This window comes from Notolepis coatsorum (genome assembly GCF_963971535.1).
Source record: "Notolepis coatsorum genome assembly, chromosome: 1".
Taxonomy (NCBI): domain Eukaryota; kingdom Metazoa; phylum Chordata; class Actinopteri; order Aulopiformes; family Paralepididae; genus Notolepis; species Notolepis coatsorum.
The window spans coordinates 241,631,060-241,655,121 of NC_140165.1; the positions used below are offsets into that span (position 1 = coordinate 241,631,060).

Below are 24,062 nucleotides of genomic sequence, written 5' to 3' on the forward strand. Positions count from 1 at the left end.
ATTTCGTTTAGTGTTAAATATTGGTTACTTAATAATATTTATGTTGTTCTACTTTCTCCCCATTTCTTTTGTTTACTTCCTTTGCATAGTATATATATTTTTTTACATTTAATCGTTTTGTCATCTGAGTTTCCCAAAAAAGCAACAAAAAATAAAAAGTTTAATATTTTTATTTTTTTTAAGTATAGGTAGGGGAATGAGTCTATCGTGTATATTACTACCTTCTTTGTTATTATTATTAGTATTATTATTATTAATTACTTGTTTTCTTCTTGTTTTTCTCGTTTCATTATTTGTTTTCCATTACGAAAATTCTCCTCAGACTAAACTGGCGGCTGGCCACTAGGGGCGCTGGAGCGCCGCCCCCCCCCCCCCCTGGTAAAGAGAACAGGAGAAGAAGAAAATGTTTTATTTTAATTGAAATTTTAGACCCCTAGAAATAAAATAAACATGTTTAAAATTAATAATATTTACTCATTTGTGTTTCCAATGCACAATATAACGTTAATATATCAAATATAAATAATTGTTTTGTGATTCACAAGAAGTCACTGTCTGATAGAGAGTAACTACCTCTGAGGCTGGGCGGAGACGTATCGCGCACACAGTGGGCGTGCACTGTATCATCGCTGTATCCTCGCAGCCAATGAAATAGGTCAAGCAAATACATTTCGCCTATCAGTGCGTAACGCACTGTGCGTTGAAATATAATGTAATATGATGAAAGCCGGGCACGTTTTCTAGCGATCCAAGCAAGCAGGGTCCTTGACCGTCCTTCCTGCTGTGTTGTCACGCACCCAGCCCGGACAGTTTGTAGTTTGTAGCTGCTACCATGGAGCATGGAGGCAGGACATTTCGAATGCAGGTAAATCCCTCAAAACAATACCTTTTGAGAGATGAACACTGGAGTAAAAGAGTTTTGACCTCATCTGCCTGCTGGACCTGACGCTCGTTTCAACTAAACAACAAGTGAGTCGCGATCTCTCTCTCTCTCTCTCTCTCTCTCTCTCTCTCTCTCTCTCTCTCTCTCTCTCTCTCTCTCTCTCTCTCTCTCTCTCTCTCTCATGGTTCGGTTGTATGCAAATACCTGTGATAGGCAGTATACTGTATCGTCTACTGTCTTGTTTGTTGAAGCGAGGCACTGCTCTGTTTGTTGTGACTTGTGAGCGATGCACTGCTCTCTTAAATTATAAGGTCATTTCATGTTAGAGCGATGCTCTGTTGTTGTGAGCGACGCACTACTCTGTTGTTCTATAAGGTAGTTTAGAACTGTAGCCTTGGATGTGTGTGTCTGTGTGAGAGAGAGAGATAGAGGGGGATACTAACTAATTAATTTCGCCGCGGGGGGCATAATCACCCGGACAATATAATGGTAACTTGTTTAAAATGACAAGATATACATCTGTGATTATTATTGGATGGATCTGAGAGAGAGAGAGAGAGAGAGAGAGAGAGAGAGAGAGAGAGAGAGAGAGAGAGAGAGAGAGAGAGAGAGAGAGAGAGAGAGAGAGAGGGAGAGAGAGAGAGAGAGAGAGAGAGAGCTGTGCGTGTTTGTGTAGGGCTATTGGAAACGTGGCTGCATTGACTGACTGTGATCATATATTGATTGATGGCAATGGTGATAGTTGTACTCTACCTACTTAAATATTCGCCAATGCGTGCCTCGGTACATGTTTGCAAAATGTTTGGTATAGTGCCCCCCCCCTGGAGAAGAATTCACCAGCCGCCACTGGCTTTAGTATATAACCACTTGCATTAGCATAATACTTAACAGATGATATAGATAATATCACACATTCATATTCACCATCTTTTGATGGTTAAATAAAATGCTACTATAGGCGATATTATCAGTACTACTTCCAGTAATGAAGCTAAGCTAAGCTAACGGAGCGGGCGTTCCCTAAGCCTAACGCACGCACAGAGACAACAAAGGTATGTATCTTCTTGTCTAACTCCAGGGAAGATGGCAAATAAGCTAATTTCCCAAAATGTTGGAGTTTTCCTTTAAAGTAATTTTCATACTTTTGGCCAATATCCCCTTTATTTTACCTGTTGCTCTTCATATTTATTTTTTCTTCGGTTATTCTTTTCATTTTTTTATTTAACCTATCCATCTGCATAGTCCATCATAGGATTAATCTGGGTGGTGCTGTTCTGCGGGGCTTCTCTGTGCAGAGGGACATAGTTAAGCTATCTAAGTCTAATTATTAATTGGTTAAACACAAAGTTTTTTAACATTATTTTTATCAATTTGACAAATGTCATAAAGATATGTTCCAACTGAATAGTTTCTCAGACACCTGTTAATCAATACTGTTTACTCCAATTGCACAGAGAACCAGCCAGCACATAGCCACCCACTGGGACATGAGGAGATGAGCTTCCTTTTGCAGATATGTCACAACCCTGTGTTAGATATTCGGGGTGGGGAGGATCTACGTGGGAGGGGCACCAATCACCTTTGTTTTTTCTTGTTTTGTTTTTTTTGTACTGTTTTTTAATATTCGTACAGACTTTTTTTTTTAAGATGGGGTGGGTTATATGGGCCTTTTTTCTTCTTCTTATGTTCGTACTTTGGGCAACTCGTCAACAAAGACCAAATTTAGGTTATCTATTAGTACAGATTCATATACTTTTGAATAATTTTACTTCATATTATAAATGTCGTCTTTAGCTATTTTTTCATGGAACGTTAAAGGTCTTAACAATTCCATTAAAAGGGCTAGCTGTCTTGATACTATATCAAGAAATCGAGTTGAAATTGCCATGTTACAAGAAACGCACTTGCTTGAAAGAGATATGCACAAATTAGAAAATCAGCGTTATAAAGTGGCTTCTCCTGCTTCAGCTTTGAATAAAACCAAAGGGGTTGCTATAATCATTGATAAAAAATGCAAAATTACCATCATAGGCAAAGGCAGTGATCAAGAAGGAAGAATAGCTTTTCTAAAATGTATTCATAATGGTAAAAGAATAGCGTTTATTAATGTCTATGCACCCAACTGTTATGAACCAGACTTTTTTCAATCATTGAATAAAGTACTAATGGAACTAGCTGATTTCCAGTTGATTATTGGGTCAGATATGAATTCTGTTTTGGATCATGCCTGGGATAAATCTAAAGCAGTTAATCATAATGCTTGCTCGACAAACGCTTTAAAGCACTTGCTATCTGACTTTAATCTTATTGATATTTGGCGGGTTCATAATCCAGGCAACAGGGAGTATACCTTTTTCTCGAATAGACATCTATCATTTTCCCGAATTGATTTAGTTTTAATGTCAGCATCCTTATTTTCAGACGTCAAAAAAATTTAAATCCGACCTATGAGTTTATCAGATCACCATGCCTATTTCTGTCAATTTCAATCCAACCAGGCTAAGAAAAAGGCCACCAGATGGCGCTTTAACTGCTCTTTATTGGATAATCCAGCATTCTGTGAGCAATTTCAGTCTGAGCTAGCCCAATTTTGATTGATTAATAATAACTCTGTGGATGATTTCAGGATACTTTGGGACACCACTAAAGGCTTTGTCAGAAATAATGCTATTACTTTCTCTTCAAGTCTTAATAAATCTCAGCTAAAACGAATAGGCCCACTACTACTTGAAATGATTAATATATCCATATCTATTAGGGAGAGATGTGAACATGTCCATAATCTCTCTTTTATTAAAAAAAGGTAAAGATCCAAACCAGTGTTCTAATTGGCGCCCTATTTCTTTAATTAATACTGCCAAACTATTTTCTAAAGTATTATCTTGCCGTCTTGAAAAGTTTTTACCTAAACTGATTCACCCAGATCAAAGTGGTTTTGTTAAGAAAATACTTTTGTCTGATAATTTGCGACGTCTCCTTCACATTGTCAACTCCGCCTCTCATGCTAAAGTGTCGTCAGCTGTTCTCTCTGTTGACGCAGAAAAGGCATTTGACCGTCTGGAGTGGACCTATCTTTGGGCTGTACTGAAACATATGGGACTAGGTCAAAATTTTATAAATATGGTAAAAATAATATTTTTTTATCCATCAGCCAGTGTTATAACCGGAAATATTAGTTCTCCTCCTTTCAAAATCACTTGTGGAAGTAGGCAAGGGGATCCTATTTCTGCAAGCTTGTTTATTTTATCCCTTGAACCTTTAGCCCAAGCTATCCGGCAATCAGAAAACATTAAGCCAATCTCTGTAAATTCTGCTGATCATCATATTTCGCTCTATGCGGATGACATCTTGTTATATATGGAGAATGTATCTCAGTCCCTCTCAAGCCTCCTGCAAATTTTTGAAAAATTCAGTTCAATTTCAAGTTATAAAATAAAGTGGACCAAATCAGCACTAATGTACCTAAGAACCACTCCTAACTCTGTGCTTGACCATGAGATCCCGGTTGTAACCCAATTTAAATATCTTGGTATTGATATATTTCCTTCAATTAAAAAATGTTTGTCTGTAAACTACAATAGATCCATTAGGTCAATCATAGACGATCTCAATCGATGGTGTAATATACCTGTCTCCCTTTCCGGAAGAGTCTCTATTATCAAAATGAACATATTACCTTGAGTAATCTTCTGTAGTTCCATGATTCCTATTGCCCCACCTGTTGCTCATTGGGAAAATTTACATAGAGAAGTCTCAAAATGTATATGGCGAGGCAAGCGAGCTCGGGTTAAACTTACTACCTTACAAAATGAGCGGCAATTTGGCGGTTTAGCTGTACCAAATTTTAAGTTATATTTTCAAGCGTTATCATTTCGTCCTCTGTTGAGTTGGTTTAATTTAAATTCTGAGGCCCCCTGGCTTAATATTGAAAAACATATTGTGGCACCGATTCGTTTACAAGACATTGTCTTCACATATATTTCACTAAAGCAGTGTAGATTATGTTATGGTCCGATAATAGCGCATGCCATATCTTTATGGCGCAAATATGAAAAGTTACTTAAATGGGATACTAAGTGGCATGAACAGACTCCCTTATTCCATAACTCTTTATTGCTTGGCGGAGGCCGCTGTTTTGTAGCTCAATCATGGTCCAATTGTGGCATTCATGTACTTGCCGATGTTATGGAGGACAATGGTTTAAGATCATTCTCAGATCTGAAAGAGTCATATAACTTACCTGGCACCTCCTTTTTTTTTTTATATTTACAGCTCCGTTCGGCTATGCGAGCCTATGGAGTTCCATGGACCAAACCAACTACTCACTCACCCCTTAGTTACTTTCTCTAAAAAAAACTGCAGGTCTGTCCAAAGGTCAAGTTTCTATCATTTATAAAGATCTATCACAAAGATGTACTTCGTTAATACCTGTTATCCAATCATGGAGCACAGAATTGGGATTAGAACACCATCAATCTATCAATTGGACCAGAGTTTGGGGAAATATTATTATGGCATCACGAAACCCAAATCATCAGCAGATTCATTTAAATTTTGTCCATAAAACATATTTAACCCGCCAGAAAGCTTATAGAATGAGACGTGCTATTTCACCAAACTGTACACTTTGTTCTCTAAATACTACTGGTACTTTACACATATGATGTGGGAATGCCCCACAGTCAAAAGTTTCTGGGAACAGATAACTAATTATCTATCTAAAGTATTACAAAAACATATTCCCTGTTGTCCCAAATGATTGCTCCTTAATGATGATGATTCTTTAGGAAGTACCGCTGCAAAAAAATATTTGGCACTGCGATGGCAAGCTCCACATTCTCTGCCCTTTTAATCACTGGAAACAGTTATTAGCTGATGTTGTAACAATGGAGCTTTCTACAGCTAGATTAAATGGTGCAAACTATCAAACAATAGATAGCTGGAACCATATTCTCTATCAAGTTAGGACCTCTACTCAGTGGCGTCGCGTGGGTAAAATAACAGGGGAAGCCAAAAAAAAATTATAAAAAAAAAATGTATTAAATATTTTTATTAATAATTTTTTTTTTTTTTTTTTTTTTTTTTAAAGTCAAGCAGTCACCATGTACACTACAGTATGGCTCGGCGGCCAGTCAAACTTTCTTTTTATTTATTTAACAGATTGCAGAATGGGTACAATACAGTACGGCTCAATACACACAATTGTATAAGGGGATGCAGACCTGGGCCCCGTTCCATGTACCGGGATAACCGAGTTAGCCGGATAACTTTAGCTGGATAACTGGGTTAGCCTGACTTTCCGATTTCATGTACCTGGATTTTCCAAATCACCATGACAACATATCCAAAAGTTTGAGCCTGGTCGAAAGCAGAGTTCAAGTTCAAGTTAGCCTGAACTATCGCCACGCCCCCGCAAAGAAGTGACAGCCCGTTTCCTGAAACTATTCCCACAGTCTACGATCTGCATTATACCATTCTGAATTACGTTTTTGTGCTCCATTCTTCCAGAGGGGGCTTTTGAAATGTAAAATAGACCCAAAATGCTGATATTAAATTCACTTTGTCCTAAATAATGCACGTTATATATACCGTGGCGACGGTGGCGCTCGCTCGTGCGATGTACACATGATGTGGTTATTTTAATTGTAACTGGGATTAAGATGTCTGATGAGATGCGCTGTTTGACGGATTTGAGAAATTGAATGAGCCGTTGACGTCACATTAATGAATGAGGATAAAGAGATAAACTTCATTCAAAACAAAGGATATTCTAAACACGGGTCTCTCGTTCATTAATGTATAAACAATGAATTTAACCCATCTGGCCCAGTGGCCCAGCGGTAGTGCTCATGCCTGCCAATTCAGCGACCGGGGTTCAAATCCCCGTGTTTCCAATATGATTTTTTTGAATATAATATGAATGATTATACGCCAAAGTAGCCTGGTTTTAAGTTAAAATATTATAAATCTACATGCATTGAGGATGTCATTCTTTATATAGCTCTCAACGTGCACCAAATTGAATTATTCCTATATTGCAAAAAGAAGGAAAAGACTAGGGCCTTGAACCCCGGTCGTCCGTGTGAAAGTCAAAAGAAGAACCCGTTACACCACAGAGAAGATAAGTAAAAGATTGACTATACATCAATCAATGGGTAAGAGAGCCGTATCGTAATTCTGTATAACAGTTAACTAATAATTTTCGCTAGCAAGATCTCATTTGATTATTCAATCCAGCAGGCAAGTTTAAAGAAATATAATCTGATTGATTGAGGTAATGAGGGACTTAGAATTAGCCTATAGATAACGCATTTAACTTGTCGGCGAGGCGATTGAGCCTATTGCAATCTGTCAATAAAGTCTTAAATCAATTAATCAATCAATGCCGTTGAGAATCAGGGTCTCTGCCATCGATACGTGCTGGCTTTCCACCTAAAACGGGAGCGCGCATCTAGCCTGACTTGAGCCTGACTCTCAAGTCTGGCTTGAGTTAACGAGACTGAATCCTCCTTTGTGAAACAGGAAAATCCCGGCTTTGAACATCGGGTTAACTGAAGCTGGATAATGGACATGTTGATCGACTTAGTTGAACCACGTACATGAAACAGGGCCCAGAGAAAGACGTTTGTCTTGTTTACATCAGGGTCATTAATACTGCTGGAGCATTGGTTAATTTTTGGTCCGATTTTTCCTTGCGCGATTTTGCGCGCCGCGTGGGAGCAAATTCGAGACACATATTCGGTTGCAAAAAGGTGTCCCATGGTCTCCTCTATGGCCGTGAATATTTTCACGCGGATCGGAATCACGGCGCGCCTGTGGGACACTTTTCTGTTTCTGTTTTCCTTTTCTAAGCATTTTAGGGGCTACATGTGAATCAGTAAAAGTTGCGGGACGCCCAGATGTTTCCACGATAGAAAGCTCGCGTGGATCCCATAATAGGCTCACTTAATACAGCGTTTTTAAAATCACGCGACATTTTCAGGGTCGCGAGCCGACCTTTTCCCCTCGTTTTCGATGATGGAAGTGATTTAGGAAAAGCTTCGGCACGCCGAGAGGTCCCCGTGGATTTAATCTCGCGAGGATCGGGGCAATATTCGGCCCGTGGGAACAGTTACGGGTTAATACAATGTTCAGAGTGCAGAGGGGAAAATATGCTGAGTGTTTTCCTCTCAGCCCCGTTTTAAACTTTTAGGGTGTGGCAGTCAGCTCGAATCTGATTGGCTAGGATCGGATTTGGACTCTGGAGAAAGAGACCTACCATCTGCCTCCTCTCCTGCTGCAGTGAGCATAGTGAGGCTGACAGTGTGTTAGAGGGAGTGAGAAGGAGAAGAGGGAGACATTAAAAAAAAATAAAAAATATATAACACAGATGCACAGATGAAAAAGAATGTAAACTATATTAAAAAAAAATTATATATTTTTTTTTTCTTTTTTCATATTTCATATTTGATATTAATTCATATTTTAATATTAGGGAGGCATGGCTTCCGTTGGCTTCCATAAGGATTCGCCACTGCCTCTACTATATAACTAGCATGACATAACTAATTATATCTGTTTATTACATGGCGTTTTCACAATCGCCGAAATGCTTGCTTGTGATTGGTCAATAGCGCGCGTCAGAGGTCCGTTATCACACGATAACGGACCTCTGCCAAGCAATAATGACCGCTGTGCGCAGCTGTTCGCAATCAAGCCCACTACAACACTGTATCAGTGCTGCTCAGCATATGCACAGCTGCACTCAGTCATCAGTGCAATCAGACCACAGACCTGCCGACTGCCGATAATAATAATCACTTTATTTGGGCTGACAGAGCCACAGAACAACTGCGTTTGCATTTGATCTCGTCTTGTCGATGGTGTACAATGAATTAGGTATATTTGTTAGTAAGTTAGCCATGTAATAAGCGGGATAATGTATAGCTATACTCAATCATTGTCGCAAAATAATTGACCTTCACTGACGTTTAAAACACCTCGACGCTGCGCCTCGGTATTTTAAACTCTGTGTCGGTCAATTATTTTGCGACAATGACCTCGTAGCTATACATTATCCCTTACATAATCCCCCTTTTTTTTGGTCTTTGTTGGAATCTTTGCTCAATTATTTTTCTTTTCAGGCCTATGACGGGGTGGGTTGGGTGGGATTATTATTATTATTAAGGGGCAAGCCAATGCTTGTAGTTGGCAAATAATTAAAATTATGTTTTATGTGCATTGTATGCCTGTACCTGTGCCTTTCATCCAAAAATGAAAAAAAAGGATATGTAATGTTAATTACCTGAAATAATTATTTGGGGGGGGGGGGGGGGGGGGGGGGGGAACCTGCATATATCGGTATCGGTTGATACAATATCGAGATATAGAGTTTGACAATATCGGTATATCGGATATCGGTACAAAAGCCAACATCGAACATCCCTACCGGAAAGCCTGTAGCCTGAACTTCCTGTACTTCCGTTTACTTTAGACATTATAGGAGGCATATCTTTACCAGCCTACATCAGTGTCAACATCACAAATCACATGGAATCTGATCTTTTCTATTCTGATTTGGGCCAATTTCTTATGTGGTCCTAAATCAGATAAAGTTCAGATTTTTTGCAATGCGACCTGAGTCGTGACTCTAGATTGACATTTGTCACAATTTTCTATCTATCTTCTTTATTGTTAATTTGTGCATGCTGATCAGTTCAGGAGCATGACCAGTTCACACTGGAATCTGATATTGGCCACATTTTTTTTTAATTATAATGTGAACAACCAAACAATACAAATCTGATCTGATCAATAAATCAGAACTGAGCAATCGTTATTTTCCTTCTTTATTTCAGATATTGATTGGAGAAGTGTGTTTTTAGTCGACAGTGGGGAAATTGGTAGAGTTTCGGCTGTTCTGACTGTGGTGGGAAGGACAGAGAGTAGCCGGCTTCTCTTTGATGACCCCCCTCAGGATCTCGGGTAGTTTTCTGGTTATTATAATAGTAACGGTTAAATGGAAAACTATTTCTGGTCAACTTAGAATCGACAAGAATCAAATACTATTCCATTGTTTTATTCTTCTTCAATTACAATGTCAGACCATAATGCATGCAAGCTTAACCCTTGTGCCTTGTTAAGTAACTGACAGAGTTGTCATGTTAGTGCATGAAAAGATTGCATCACGTTCAAGGTCATAAAAAACTTAATTTGTAATATTTCGTTCCAATTCTTTTTTCATGAATACCACTATGAACCTAACTCAACATATCTATCAAAGATTCCAAATATTTCCGTTTGTAGGGTTATGGTTAGGGTTAGGGTTAGGGTTAGGGTTGGGGTTAGGGTTAGGGTTAGGGTTGGGGTTAGGGTTAGGGTAACCCCCTAATGGCAAGAAATAAACCACTATGGACGGTTTGAAAGCTAATATTGTTAACTTTTGTGTTAGAGGGTTTCAAAATCTAATCTTTTCTAATTCTGTGAATATATGGAAAATAAGCAAACGGACACAATTTCATGACATAATAATCAACACAGCCATCGTTGTACACAGAAACACAAAAAAATATAGGCAAAAAACACAAAATAGTCGCTAAGGGGGCAGAAGAGTTGGGCCGATGCCATTCAGTCTGTCCACCTCTCACACACACCCACCTACTGCAGGATGGCTGGGGAATCAGGATCTGAAGCCTCTTATTTGCTGCATAGTGCTGTGATGTACAGTATGCCAACACTGAGCTAAATGACGCAGGTCCACTGACATGGTAAAACATACAGGTCTCACAAATAGTGCAAACAGACAATGCGATGTAGCTACATTCACACAGGAAATGAGACTAAAAACATTTAAACATTTAAAACTATTTCTATTCTATTCTATTCTGATCAATAATAATATAATATAATAATATAATATAATAATAATATAATATAATATAATGCAGGACCTCTTTAGAGACGTCTTTATTCGGCATGCAACAACATGGGACATGCAATGGGCGGCACACACACACAGGAATACACACACACACATACACACACACACACACACATACACACACACACACACACACACACACACACACACACACACACACACACACACACACACACACACACACACACACACACACACACACACACACACACACACACACACACACACACATGCATTGTCTTTCTTTCTTAGTTTTGTATAGTGTTTGGTCTTTATTATTTTCCTTTTTTTACTGTATGAAGCACAATATCAGGGGGCTCATACAGAACCAAGCATTTCACTGTAATGTACCTTATATGTGAAAAATAAAACAAAACTTGAAAACTTTAAACTTGATGCTCATATTAAAGGATAAGGCCAGTGTCAATTAATTTTGCCTTTTGAAGTAAATTTAGTAATAACTACAATACCTGCTCTTCATGATCGTACTCTATCTATAGTATTTAAAACGGAAATATGTGTTTGCACAAACACACTATCTCTCCCTCTGTCACACACACACACACACACACACACACACACACACACACACACACACACACACACACACACACACACACACACACACACACACACACACACACACACACACACACACACACACACACACACACACACACGCAATCGCAACCACATGGCCTTCACTCCCAGATATATCTATCTACACACACTACCCCCTCTGTCTTTACACATAATGCACACACAACTGTCTACATCATTACCCAGATATCTCTGTACATCATATATATAATTCATATTATGTACGTCAATGCTCCATCTTTAACCAAAGATTCTGTTGTCTGCCTCCATGAATAATATCTGATCAAATTATTCCACATCATCATGTTATAATCTAACGTCATTTTTATATTCAGTTAATTATATTGTTTACACTGTTTATACATATTTTATATTCAGATAAAATTTTATTGCCTATATTTATGTCTTTCTACTATTACCCTGCCCATACCTGTACTTCCCCTCTCCCCTCCCCCATGCTACTATGATGCCCGAATTTCCCCAAGGGAATCAATAAAGGAATATCTTATCTTATCTTACCTTCAAGTTTGATTTGATAAACTGTTAATGTTAAACTGTTAAAAGAACACGCCAACATTTTGGGAAATTAGCTTATCGTCTTCTCCAGAGAGACACAAGAAGATATATACCAGTTTCCTCTCTTTGCGTTCAGTAGAAAGCTATCTGGCTGCACGTTAGCCTAGCTTAGCAGAATGAATGGAAGCGGACAGTGACGGGTAGCCTAGGCATTGTCCAACTAACACCTCTACCGAAGGCTACCTGTCACTGTCCGCTTCCATTCATTGTGCTAAGCTAGGCTAACGTGCAGCCAGATACAGTAGCTTTCTAAAAATCGTACTCAAGTAAAAGTCAGAGTATCTGGCTAAAAACACACTTGAAGTAAAAAAGTTTCTACTTTTAACTGTACTTAAGTACTAAAAAGTAAAAGTAAAAACTTTTTGTACTGTTTTTTTGTACTCAAACAAGTACAAGTATACAAAACTAATAATACTTGAGTAAAGTACAAATCCCCAAAAAACAGTACTTACAGTAAGTATTGTAACAAAGTACAATTACTCAAGTACTTTACACCCCTGGCAATGACCATGATACTGATGCGTGTTGGCCTCATCATCACCATGAGACCATGTGTTTTCACGAGCGGAAAACTGGTATCTATCTTCTTGTCTCTCTCTGGAGAAGACGATAAGCTCATTTCCCAAAATGTTGGCATGTTCTTTTAAGGTGAGTGTTTGTTTAAAGTGAGTGAGTGCATGTGGACGTGTGTGCAATGACCATGATACTGATGCATATTGGTGTCATCACCACGGGGGTCGCTCTCTGTACCTGCACGGCTCGGAGTGCCCGGTCGGCGTACAGCACCCCGGCGGTGGTGTCCACCAGGGCCCCGTCCCCCTCCGACAGGACGACGTGGGGGATGTGGCGGCTGAACTCGTGGCGCGGCAGGATCACCATGGGCACGTGGTTCCTCTCCAGGGTGCTCTTCACCATCTGGTAGTCCTGCCCGTTCTCCGGGCCCATCACCAGGAGCCCGGTCCGTCTATAGGAGGGGAGGGGAGGGGAGGGGAGGGGAGGGGAGGGGAGGGGAGGGGAGGGGCACGAGGTCAGGAGGTCATGGTGACTGGACCCTGGCCTCGTCTTAACTGTCATCTTTCATTTGATAAACTTTGTTGATGTGATAAACGTAACTACAGGGATGGGCGATATGGGGCGGGGGGGGGGGGGGAGTTTAAATCATCATTTTCAAAAGCCCTTTTTTCAATGTATCACGTTACCTAGGAAAATAATGTGTTGTTAGATCATCCAATCCATGTTCATCATACTGGTCCTGCATGGTAACAGGAAGTGTGAACTGAAAGTGTAATTTTCACATTTTGTGATAAATCTGACTTCCTGTTGGCTCGGGAGGTAGAGCAGTCATCTGGTAATCCAGAGGTTCCCGGTTCCCAGTCCCGGTGACCAGGTCAAATGTGAGGAACAAATTGTAAAGCGCTTTGGATAAAAGCGCTATATAAATGCACCACTTACCATTCTTTTTACGTTTTATTCGATTTGATTTGATTTTTTTCGATTTGAAGTCTTTATTTCGAACATGCAATGAATACAACAAACAATAACAAAAAAAGAAAAACAACTCAATCTGCATGTTCGAAAAGGAGTAGGAAGAAGTATACACTTATTTAATCCTACCCCTTTTCCACTACTCAAATGAGTGTACTATTTTAAACATAAAAAAGAAAAGAAAAGAAAAGAAAAAAAAAATATATATATATATATATGCAAAACAAAAACAAAAACTATATATGTATAAAATAAAATAAAATAGAAACAAAATAAAAATGTAAACACCTGTGAATATCAAGTCCCTTCTTCATCCCTGTACCTTGTGAACATAATTTCCTTATACATCAGTTTGAATTGTCTCATGTTTGGACATTGCTTTAACACCACATTAAGACTGTTCCACAGTTTCACTCCACATATTGAGATGCAGTGTTTTCTCATGTTAGTGCGTACGTTTAGCACCTTTAAATTGTGTTCTCCCCTCAGATTATAACCCCCCTCCCTATCAAAGAACAATTCTTGAATGTTTCTTGGAAGTGCATGACTTTTTGCTTTATACATTAATTGTGCCGTTTTAAATTCCACAAGATCATTTAACTTCAATGTCTTTGACTCCAGAAACAATATGTTAGTGTGATCACGATAACCTGCAATGTGAACTATCCTTATGGCCCTTTTTTGGAGTATAAAAAGTGGTTGTAGTGTAGACTTATAATTGTTTCCCCAGACTTCAGCACAGTAATTTAAATATGGTAAAACTAGTGAACAGTAGAGAATGTAGAGTGATTTTCTATCCAGGAAGTGCTTTACTTTACTCATGACTGAAATGCTTCGTGAGAGTTTAGATTGGACATGTTTTATGTGAGGTTTCCAACAGATTTTATGGTCTATTATTACACCTAGGAATTTATTTTCATAAACTCTTTCAATAATCACATCATTTATTTTAACTTGTACCTGAGTATCCAATCTACAGTTTCCAAACAACATAATTTTAGTTTTGCTCAAGTTCAATGATAATTTGTTTCTATCAAACCATTCCTTCAATTTCTTCATTTCAGATGTGATGACCTCTAAAAGCTGCTGGACATTCTCACCAGAAAAAAAAAGATTAGTGTCATCCGCAAATAAAATACATTTAAATATATTGGATACTTTACATATCTCGTTAATGTACAAGATGAACAGTTTTGGACCCAACACTGACCCCTGGGGGACACCACAAGCAATGTCCAAACATTCAGATTTATAATCTCTCATTGTCACAAATTGTTGTCTTTTATTTAGATAGCTTCTTACCCAGTCCAATACTACCCCCCTGATCCCATATCTCTCCAATTTCCTGATTAATATATCATGATTAATAGTATCAAATGCTTTTTTTAGGTCAATGAATACTCCAGCTACATGTTTTTTTTTGATCTATGGAATTTGTGATTTTTTCAATGAGTTCTATTAACGCTAGTGATGTTGACCGGTGTGTTCTGAATCCATACTGGCTATCGGTGAGTAAATTATGTTTATCAATGAATTTATCTAATCTGTTGTTGAAGAGTTTTTCTAATATTTTTGAAAACTGAGGAAGTAGAGAAACAGGCCTATAATTTGTGAATTTTAGCATTGATTTAAACTGTAAACTAGTGTATCATAATTTGCGATATAAAAATACAATACATACTGTATTGCCCAGCCTGACTGTCTCCAGTTATGGGGGAACAATGTTGGAAGAAATGATAGCTCATAACACACTACGAGCTACTTTACAATTTAACAAGTTCAATTATATATGAATTACTTAGGGATGCATATCTTAAATTAATTAAATGAGATCAGAGAATTTACCCAACATTAAATCTGATACCAAAAGCTATGCGTAACTGTTATATGAGTTATATGACAATATTAGATCATGTGTAACTAAGGGTGACGATCAAAGATTGTCACACATGTTTAACAACTCCTCAGAGACAGTGTAGATTGTGACATAATTGTTGCACAATCCACACTTAATTTATATTCATAACTTTCACAATATTTGTCTTTAATGAGCTCAAACATTTGAACACATCTCTTTTTCTTTTAGGCCTTCTATACTTAAAAGGCTAACTAGCCGTGTGTAGCCAGCGCTGTCTGAGAATGTAGCCAGCAGCAGTTGATTACAGCAGCTTGGATGGTGACTTACTGTTTGCACTGAGGGCGTGGAGGAGATGCTAGTCTCATCCGGTGGATGTGTTTATGTGTGATGAGTATTGGATTTGCATTAACTCAAGTGTCATTGTTTGCTTATGATTAGATCCCGTAATGTTTTACACAATGCATGAGTTTGTTTCCTCTCCGTGTTTCCAGTGTGGTTACAGTGGTTACTGTGGTTACTGTGGTTACTATGGTTACAGTGGTTACTGTGGTTACGGTGGTTACTGTGGTTACAGTGGTTACTGTGGTTACAGTGGTTACAGTGGTTGTGGTGGTTACAGTGGTTACTGTGGTTACAGTGGTTACTATTAGGGATTAGCCACACTCTCAGACCCAAATTGAATTTGTATTTTTTATTTATTTTTTAATCCCAATCTCTCACATTACATTCGCCCTGAATGTTGACGTTATCCAGGTGAAAAGTTAACTTCATTCAAGCGAGGCATTGCAATCCTTGACATAAATCATTTGATGTATAATTAAATCAAAGGAAATGCGTTTGGGTCTGAAGTGTGGCTGGTCTGCCGTTCTGCAGCTGGATACTATTGGTTTGTTTTGGCAAAATTCTTCTGCTCTGTGTGACAATAAATGAATGATGATATGCAATTTAAAACCAAAACTAAGGCCTCAGTTGAATAAAAAAATAAAAGTTAAAAGAAATAAAAAGAAATTGTTGATCGGATCGGGAAAGATCGGTATCGGTAGATACTCAAAATCACATGATCGGGATTGGATCGGGAGCAAGAAAACGTGATCGGGACATCCCTAGTTACTATGGTTACTGTGGTTACGGTGGTTACAGTGGTTGTGGTGGTTACAGTGGTTACTGTGGTTACAGTGGTTACTATGGTTACGGTGGTTACAGTGGTTACGTTGGTTAGACTTATGTAAGCTATTTAATGTGTTCTATTGTGGTGGATCAACATAATTCACCCACGGAACTATGTGTTGGGGATAAGGGTTCCGCACGGACAATATTGTTTGTTACTTTCCTGTCTGCAAACAAGTTCCTGTTAGCTAGCAAGTAAACAGAGTGTTGACGTTGAAGTTGATGTTGAATAAACGGTTAGCGTTGTTTTTCAACACCCCGCGTCCGACTCCCATTCTTCGGCGCGACACTATGTTATTGATGCTGACGTTATTAGGTGGAGTTGCCTCTTGTGGTTTTGTTTTGGGGAAGAGTGGGGCGCGCACCTGTGACAGGTCCGTTGTTGTGGAGTGGAAAGAGGAAGAAGGTGAATAAAAGATATAAGGTTGATGATCAGATATAAATTCTCCCGTGATTTAATTTGACTATAGTTTGAAAGTATAGGCGGACTATTCCTCGGTTACATTGGTTACACCGAGACCCAGTTGCCCCGCCATTGTTCCATTAAACCCATGCCGTGTGCAGTTACTGCTATCTAGAATGCTGGCTAAGAACAAATAACGCGGGTGAGGAAATTAATCAAAGTGCTTGCGCTGCAGACATAGGAAATAGAAAAGCTGCACTAATAATAACATGAATTATTCTAAAACTGCCATGCCTCCCACCCACAAAGCAGGCAACTCCTTGGATCTCATATTTTCCCGTAACTCCAGCATCATTAACACCACGGTAACTCCCCTACATGTATCTGACCATTCCTTCATATCCTTCTCACTAACTCTCATGCTTAACCGAAAGGTCTTCACCCCAACTCAAACCGTCTCACTCAGACGTAACCTGGCCTCCCTATCCCCCTCCACCCTCTCCTCTGACATAATATCCGCTCTACCTTTGAGTGACACCTTCTCTGCTCTCCCCACAGAGATGGCAACCTCCACCCTCCTCTCAGCCCTTGCAACCTCCTTTGACAAGCTCTGTCCCCTCGTTGAGAAACCTGCCCGCCGTTCCCCACCCAGTCCATGGCTGACGGATGCAGTGAGAGAACAAAGACAGGTCCTGAGAGCGGCTGAGAGGAAGTATAGAAAGTCACGCCTCACTGCTGACATCGACACATATCACAACCTCTTGTTAACATTCTCCAAAACCATTACTAATGCCAAAGCTTCTTTCTTTCACCATAGGATCGAGGCCTCTGCCAAGAATCTTCGCAAACTGCATGCTACCATGTCCTCCCTCCTCACTCCCCCCCCCCCCACCCCCTCATCTTTTTCTGCCGAAGACTTTGCGATCTTCTTTGAGGAAAAAGTGGAGAACATCCGCAGCTCCTTCTCCCAACCCCCACCCATTCCAAACGCTGAATCGAGAACCTCATCCTTCACTCTGTCATCTTTCTCTCCCATTACAGAAGCCGAGACCCTGACACTGGTAACGTCGAACCGTCCGACTACATGCCAGCTGGACCAGCTACCCTCCCCACTCCTCCAGACCATAGCACCGGACATCCTCCCATTCCTAACTGCAACCATCAACTCCTGACTCAACTCGGGGGTGGTCCCCACCTCCCTAAAACAAGCCAGAGTCACGCCCCTCATAAAAAAACCAACCCTGAACCCCACCGTCATAGCCAACTATCGTCCTGTCTCTCTTCTCTCCTTTCTTTCTAAAACACTTGAACATGCTGTATCCAACCAACTTACTGCTTATCTCTTACAGAATGACCTCCTAGACCCCAATCAGTCTGGCTTCCGGACTGGCCACTCCACAGAAACGGCCCTCATTGCGGTCACAGAGGCACTTCACTTAGCAAAAGCGAAAGGCCTCTCCTCTGTCCTGATTCTCCTAGATCTATCTGCAGCCTTCGACACAGTCAACCATCAGATCCTCCTCGCGGCCCTCGCAGGAATGGGAGTGGCTGGATCTGCGCTGACATGGCTGACATCATACCTCAACCACCGCTCCTACCAAGTGTCATGGAGAGGGACTCTGTCGGCCACCCGCCCCCTCCGGACGGGTGTCCCCCAGGGCTCGGTCCTAGGACCCCTTCTCTTCTCCCTCTACACTAAATCACTGGGTAACATTATCACGTCTCATGCCTTCTCATATCATTGTTATGCCGATGATACTCAACTCTTCCTCTCCTTCCCTCCCTCAGATATCCACGTCTCTGAGCGGATCTCGGCCTGTCTGTCCGACATCTCCGCCTGGATGACGACCAACCACCTCAAACTGAACCTAAGCAAAACAGAATTGCTCCACCTGCCGGCCAAATCGTCCCCCCTGACCGACCTCTCCATCACAGTCGAGAATGCAGCTGTGACCGCGTCCCCGACCGCCAAAAACCTTGGTGTTGTCCTCGACGACCAGTTGAACTTCTCTGCTCACATCGCAGCGACAACCAGAACCTGCAGATTCCTCCTGAGCAACGTCAGAAGGATACGCCCCTTCCTGACAAAATAAGCCACTCAACTCCTCGTCCAATCAACAGTCATCTCCCGCCTCGACTACTGCAACGCACTGCTAGCTGGCCTCCCGGCCACTGCCACCAAGCCTCTTCAACTCATTCAAAACGCAGCGGCCCGCCTGATCTCAAACCTACCGAAGTCGGCCCATGTCACCCCACTTCTTAGGAACCTGCACTGGCTCCCCATTGCTGCACGTATCCGCTTCAAGGCCCTCGACCTAGCATACCGTGCGGCAAAGGGAACCGCTCCCGCCTACCTCCGGTCAATGGTCTCTAACTACACACCCTCAAGACCCCTACGCTCTGCATCTTCTGGCCGCCTCAGACCTACTCCTATCCAAGCTCCCGGAGGGTCATCAAAGAGAAGCCGCCTATTCTCAGTCCTTGCCCCACAATGGTGGAATGAACTACCCATCCCAGTTAGGACAGCCGAATCCCGTCCAATCTTTCGCCGTCGACTAAAGACTCACTTCTTCAACCATTATCTGAAATGATTTATATAAAAAAAAAAATCTAACCCTGACTAACCTTACTGTCATGCACTTGTCCTAATAAACTAACCTACACTGTAACACGCAACACTTGATGAACATTGTTACTCAGCTGATAGAGTTGTACCCTTCTTGCTGTCTTGTCGTACAGAACTTGTAAGTCGCTTTGGATAAAAGCGTCAGCTAAATGACTAAATCTAAATGTAAATGTAAAAGTTATAAATATTTTGTCTCGTCTTAAAATGAAGAGAGATTTCGGCATGATTTTATTTAGTAAACGACATTTTGTGTCGTTGTTTTTAGTCAACGACATTTCATGAATCATTTAGTCACGTTAGTGTCACATCTCCATTAACGTAACGTCTCGTCTCGTTGTCGTCAGGGGAAAAAGCTTCGTTGACGACCATATTTTGTCATAATTATCGTTGACTAAATTAACACTGTATGTCAGTCGTCCCTATGAATACAATAAGTCAGTGTTCGTGGGTCCTACTGGTCGGGGCGCCTGTTAAGCAGGGAGGGGATCTGGGGGAAATAGCGCGAACCTCCGCACGCATTACGTTCTCCCTCACTGTCAGGTGAAAAGAAGCGGCTGCTGACTCCACATGTATCGGAGGAGGCATGTGACATCTACATCCACCCCAGACCGACAGCAGGGCCATGCATGCAACGATCAGGGAGGGAATTGGCATAGCAACTAAATTGGGGGATGGGAGAAAATGACAGAAAGGCAAAAAAAAAATAGGCAAAGAACTTAAATGTGATGCCTTATTTTTCTCACGTGTCAGATAGAATGTAGACATATTCATGGTTTGGAGGGTAAACCTCATTACTGAGTGCAGTGTTAATATCAGTGTGTGTGTGTGTGTGTGTGTGTGTGTGTGTGTGTGTGTGTGTGTGTGTGTGTGTGTGTGTGTGTGTGTGTGTGTGTGTGTGTGTGTGTGTGTGTGTGTGTGTGTGTGTGTGTGTGTGTGTGTGTGTGTGCAGTGTTAATATCAGTGTGTGTGTGTGTGTGTGTGTGTGTGTGTGTGTGTGTGTGTGTGTGTGCATGTGTGCAGTGCTGATATCAGAGAGTACAGTGTTGTCACGGCTGACAGGTTAATCTTCCCAGTACATTTACAGGACTCAGAATACAGACAGGGATATAGCGAGTTGAATGGGGGCTTGGAATTGTACCTTTTATATCCGGTATAATAAAACCTTGGCACTCATTTTGTAAATGGGTTTTCATTTATTAATATCTTACACATTTCATAATATACTGGTCATCCCAGGGGTTGTCATAAAACTCTGCAGTTTTTGCGTAGTCGTTAGGATCCTCGTTTTTCCATTTGGTGCCAAGATTGAATTTAATAAGGTCAATACATAAAGGTAGCATATTTATTTATATATATACTGTATATTCTATATATTTCTTTCTTTGGTATATAGTAAGAGCAGTGGTAGGCAACTGTGAATATAAATGAGAAGAACCAAACGCACTTGTCATTTAAAAACATTACAGGATTTAATGACACTTGAGTTAAAAGATGCTCAAACTCTCTCACCAAACACTCCAATACTCAAAACACATCCACCGGGATGAGACTGGCGTCTCCTCTGCCCCCCTCAGTGAGCAAAACGCAACTGTACTCACCACCCAAGCTGCTTTAATCAACTCACCCCACTAGGGATGCACCGATATGAAAATTGGCCGCCGATACCGATACCGATTGTTCAACTAACACTATCGGCCGATACCGATACCGATATTTGTATATTTGTATATAAGTATTTGTAAAAAAAATATATATATTTTTTTAATTTCTTTTAAATTTTTAATTTTTTTTTTAATGAAACTACTGTATATTTGTATGTGTATGTTTGTATTTGTAGGCCTCTTTACTTACTTAAAAAAAGGAAACATCAAGAAATATGTTTATGGTATCACTATCTCTCTCCCAGTATCGTCTTGCGGCCTGCAGAGGGATACTATTTTCTCAACCAGAGCTTTCAACCAATGCAATGGAACCATTCTTGCGGCCTGCAGCGGGATACTATTCTCTCAACCAGAGCTTTCAACCAATGCAATGGAACCATTTTGATTGACAGTCGATTCGGCCAATTACGCCACACCGCTAGCACCCACCTCCTGCTGTCCTTACCACCAATCGGCAAGCGTTTATTAATTTTTCTACTTCCGGGCATGCCGCCATTGTTCTGTTTGCGAGAGCAGAACACACTTAACGTAGCTACGTTAGCTGCCCGGCCCCGCCGACCGGCGCTCCACGCATGACCAAATGAGACATAATGATTTTACTGCAACAAATGTTATAATAAAACAAAGCCTTTCTATACATTTGTCTGGTTGAAAACTTTATTAACAGATTGCAGAATGTGTAGTTGGGTACGGAATGAGCAACGGAATGGAACCGAGCTATGAACGGACTAACGGAGTAATGCCTTGTTTACTGCTATCTTCGGGTAAATAATATGCTTGTTATTGAACGTGTAACACTTCATTTTAACAGCAGATACTTTCTTAAATGCCATCTTCCCGAGAGAGGGTGTTGACGGGGAGTTGTGTTATTAATAGCATTGAACAGCTAACCGAAAGCTAGCGTTAACTATTGTTAAAGGTTTAGCCATAACGTTACCTTGGCTAAAGTTGGGGCTATTCATAATGCAGCAATAATGGCTGCAGACCTGCAAGCAAAGTACAGCAAGTTGACAAAGGAGTATTCCAACGCAAATCACATTTTCACCAGTAACGTTAGTCTTGCATCTCCCGGTAGCTAATGAACGGACTCGGAGTAATGCCTTGCTGCTATGGGTAATAATAATATGCTGATGTTATTGTCCGTGTAACACTAACTACAGTATATAACGCTAATGCCACAAAACGAATGCCTTGTTAATCATAAGTGGTTACTTTGATGCAGTAGATTGTGTGTGTGTGTGGGGGACGGCGGGCGTTGTGCAGGTAGGTCGCGAGTGAACTTTTTTTTTTTTGCCTTTTGACGCTACACAAATTGATGGGTATTTATCGGCGACTGCTATCGGCACATTTGAGCTTATCGGCCGATAGGCCGATAGCAGTCAACAAGGCACTTATCGGCCGATACCGATACCCGACCGATATATCGGTGCACCCCTACACCCCACCAATCCGAAACCAGGTAATCAACCACCAGTGCTTCTGGCTATACATTCTCAGCCACTGTCGGCTTCACATGGAAAAGCAAAAGGGGAAAATATTGTGATTACATTAAAATGTGTAGAGATATCGTGATGTGATATTTTGGCCACATTGCCTACCCCTATGTATCAAGAGTCAAGTTAGACCGCGCTCTCAGTATCTGACACTGGGTGCTGAAATCCCAAACATTTAAGAAGAATAAAGCCGAAGGCCGGACCAGCACTCTCAGATTTAAAAAAATTGTTTTTAATGGCAGCCTATAGTACAGACATGTTTCGGAACAGGTGTTCCATCTTCAGTGTAATAGGCTAGCAGTGATAGCTTGTAAAAATGGGAGCTATATACCATGTGGGCAGGAAGTGACATCATAGAGGTGAGCTTGGGAATGCTAGTGAACTTTGACCTCCAGAGTAAGGACTTGTTAATGTAGTATGTTGAAAACAAATTTTTACCAGAAACTTAAATAAGCCAAAAGCAAACACAAAATTCTAAGAAGCAAAGAACCACTACAACAGAAGGAAAACTTTTCTCAATTCATAAAATAATAATAATATACTCATGAAAATAAAAGTAATAAAAAGTCACTTGTAGGAAGCAGGATAACAACATTTTTTCATTCATTCCCTTTGGTACAGAGCTTCCTACAAGTGACTTTTTATTACTTTTATTTTCATGAGTATATTATTATTATTTTATGAATTGAGAAAAGTTTTCCTTCTGTTGTAGTGGTTCTTTGCTTCTTAGAATTTTGTGTTTGCTTTTGGCTTATTTAAGTTTCTGGTAAAAATTTGTTTTCAACATACTACATTAACAAGTCCTTACTCTGGAGGTCAAAGTTCACTAGCATTCCCAAGCTCACCTCTATGATGTCACTTCCTGCCCACATGGTATATAGCTCCCATTTTTACAAGCTATCACTGCTAGCCTATTACACTGAAGATGGAACACCTGTTCCGAAACATGTCTGTACTATAGGCTGCCATTAAAAACAATTTTTTTTTAAATCTGAGAGTGCTGGTCCGGCCTTCGGCTTTATTCTTCTTAAATGTTTGGGATTTCAGCACCCAGTGTCAGATACTGAGAGCGCGGTCTAACTTGACTCTTGATACATAGCTACTTTGGTAGTTTAGAGACCTGCAGCTCCAGAGTTTACAGTCCACCCTGTCCCTAGTGGATTTACATCAGCTTTCGTAGCTACAACGATGGAGTCAAGAGACATCCTACTCCATGGCGTGACCCTTATTAACGATTGGCAGGATGCCATCATCCTGAGGGGCCTGCTTTTTGCCAAGGCATGACATCGAGCGGCATAAGAGATGCGGGAGACGAGGAGACGAACGGGACTATCTACACACTTGGTGCCTCCTGCACTTCTGCAGGCCTACCAGGCAGCCCAGAGACCGAC

General features: G+C 40.6%; 1 protein-coding gene across 1 annotated transcript in view; it reads right to left on the bottom strand.

The window, feature by feature from the left end:
- pipox (pipecolic acid oxidase) overlaps window positions 1-24,062 on the bottom strand; it is a gene marked incomplete at both ends in the record, with an annotated part of 137,268 nt that overhangs the window by 102,660 nt on the left and 10,546 nt on the right. The window contains one exon of the mRNA XM_084315137.1: window positions 12,729-12,942. Coding sequence (XP_084171263.1) covers window positions 12,729-12,942 — 214 coding nt within the window. The remainder of the gene's footprint in view (window positions 1-12,728; window positions 12,943-24,062) is intronic.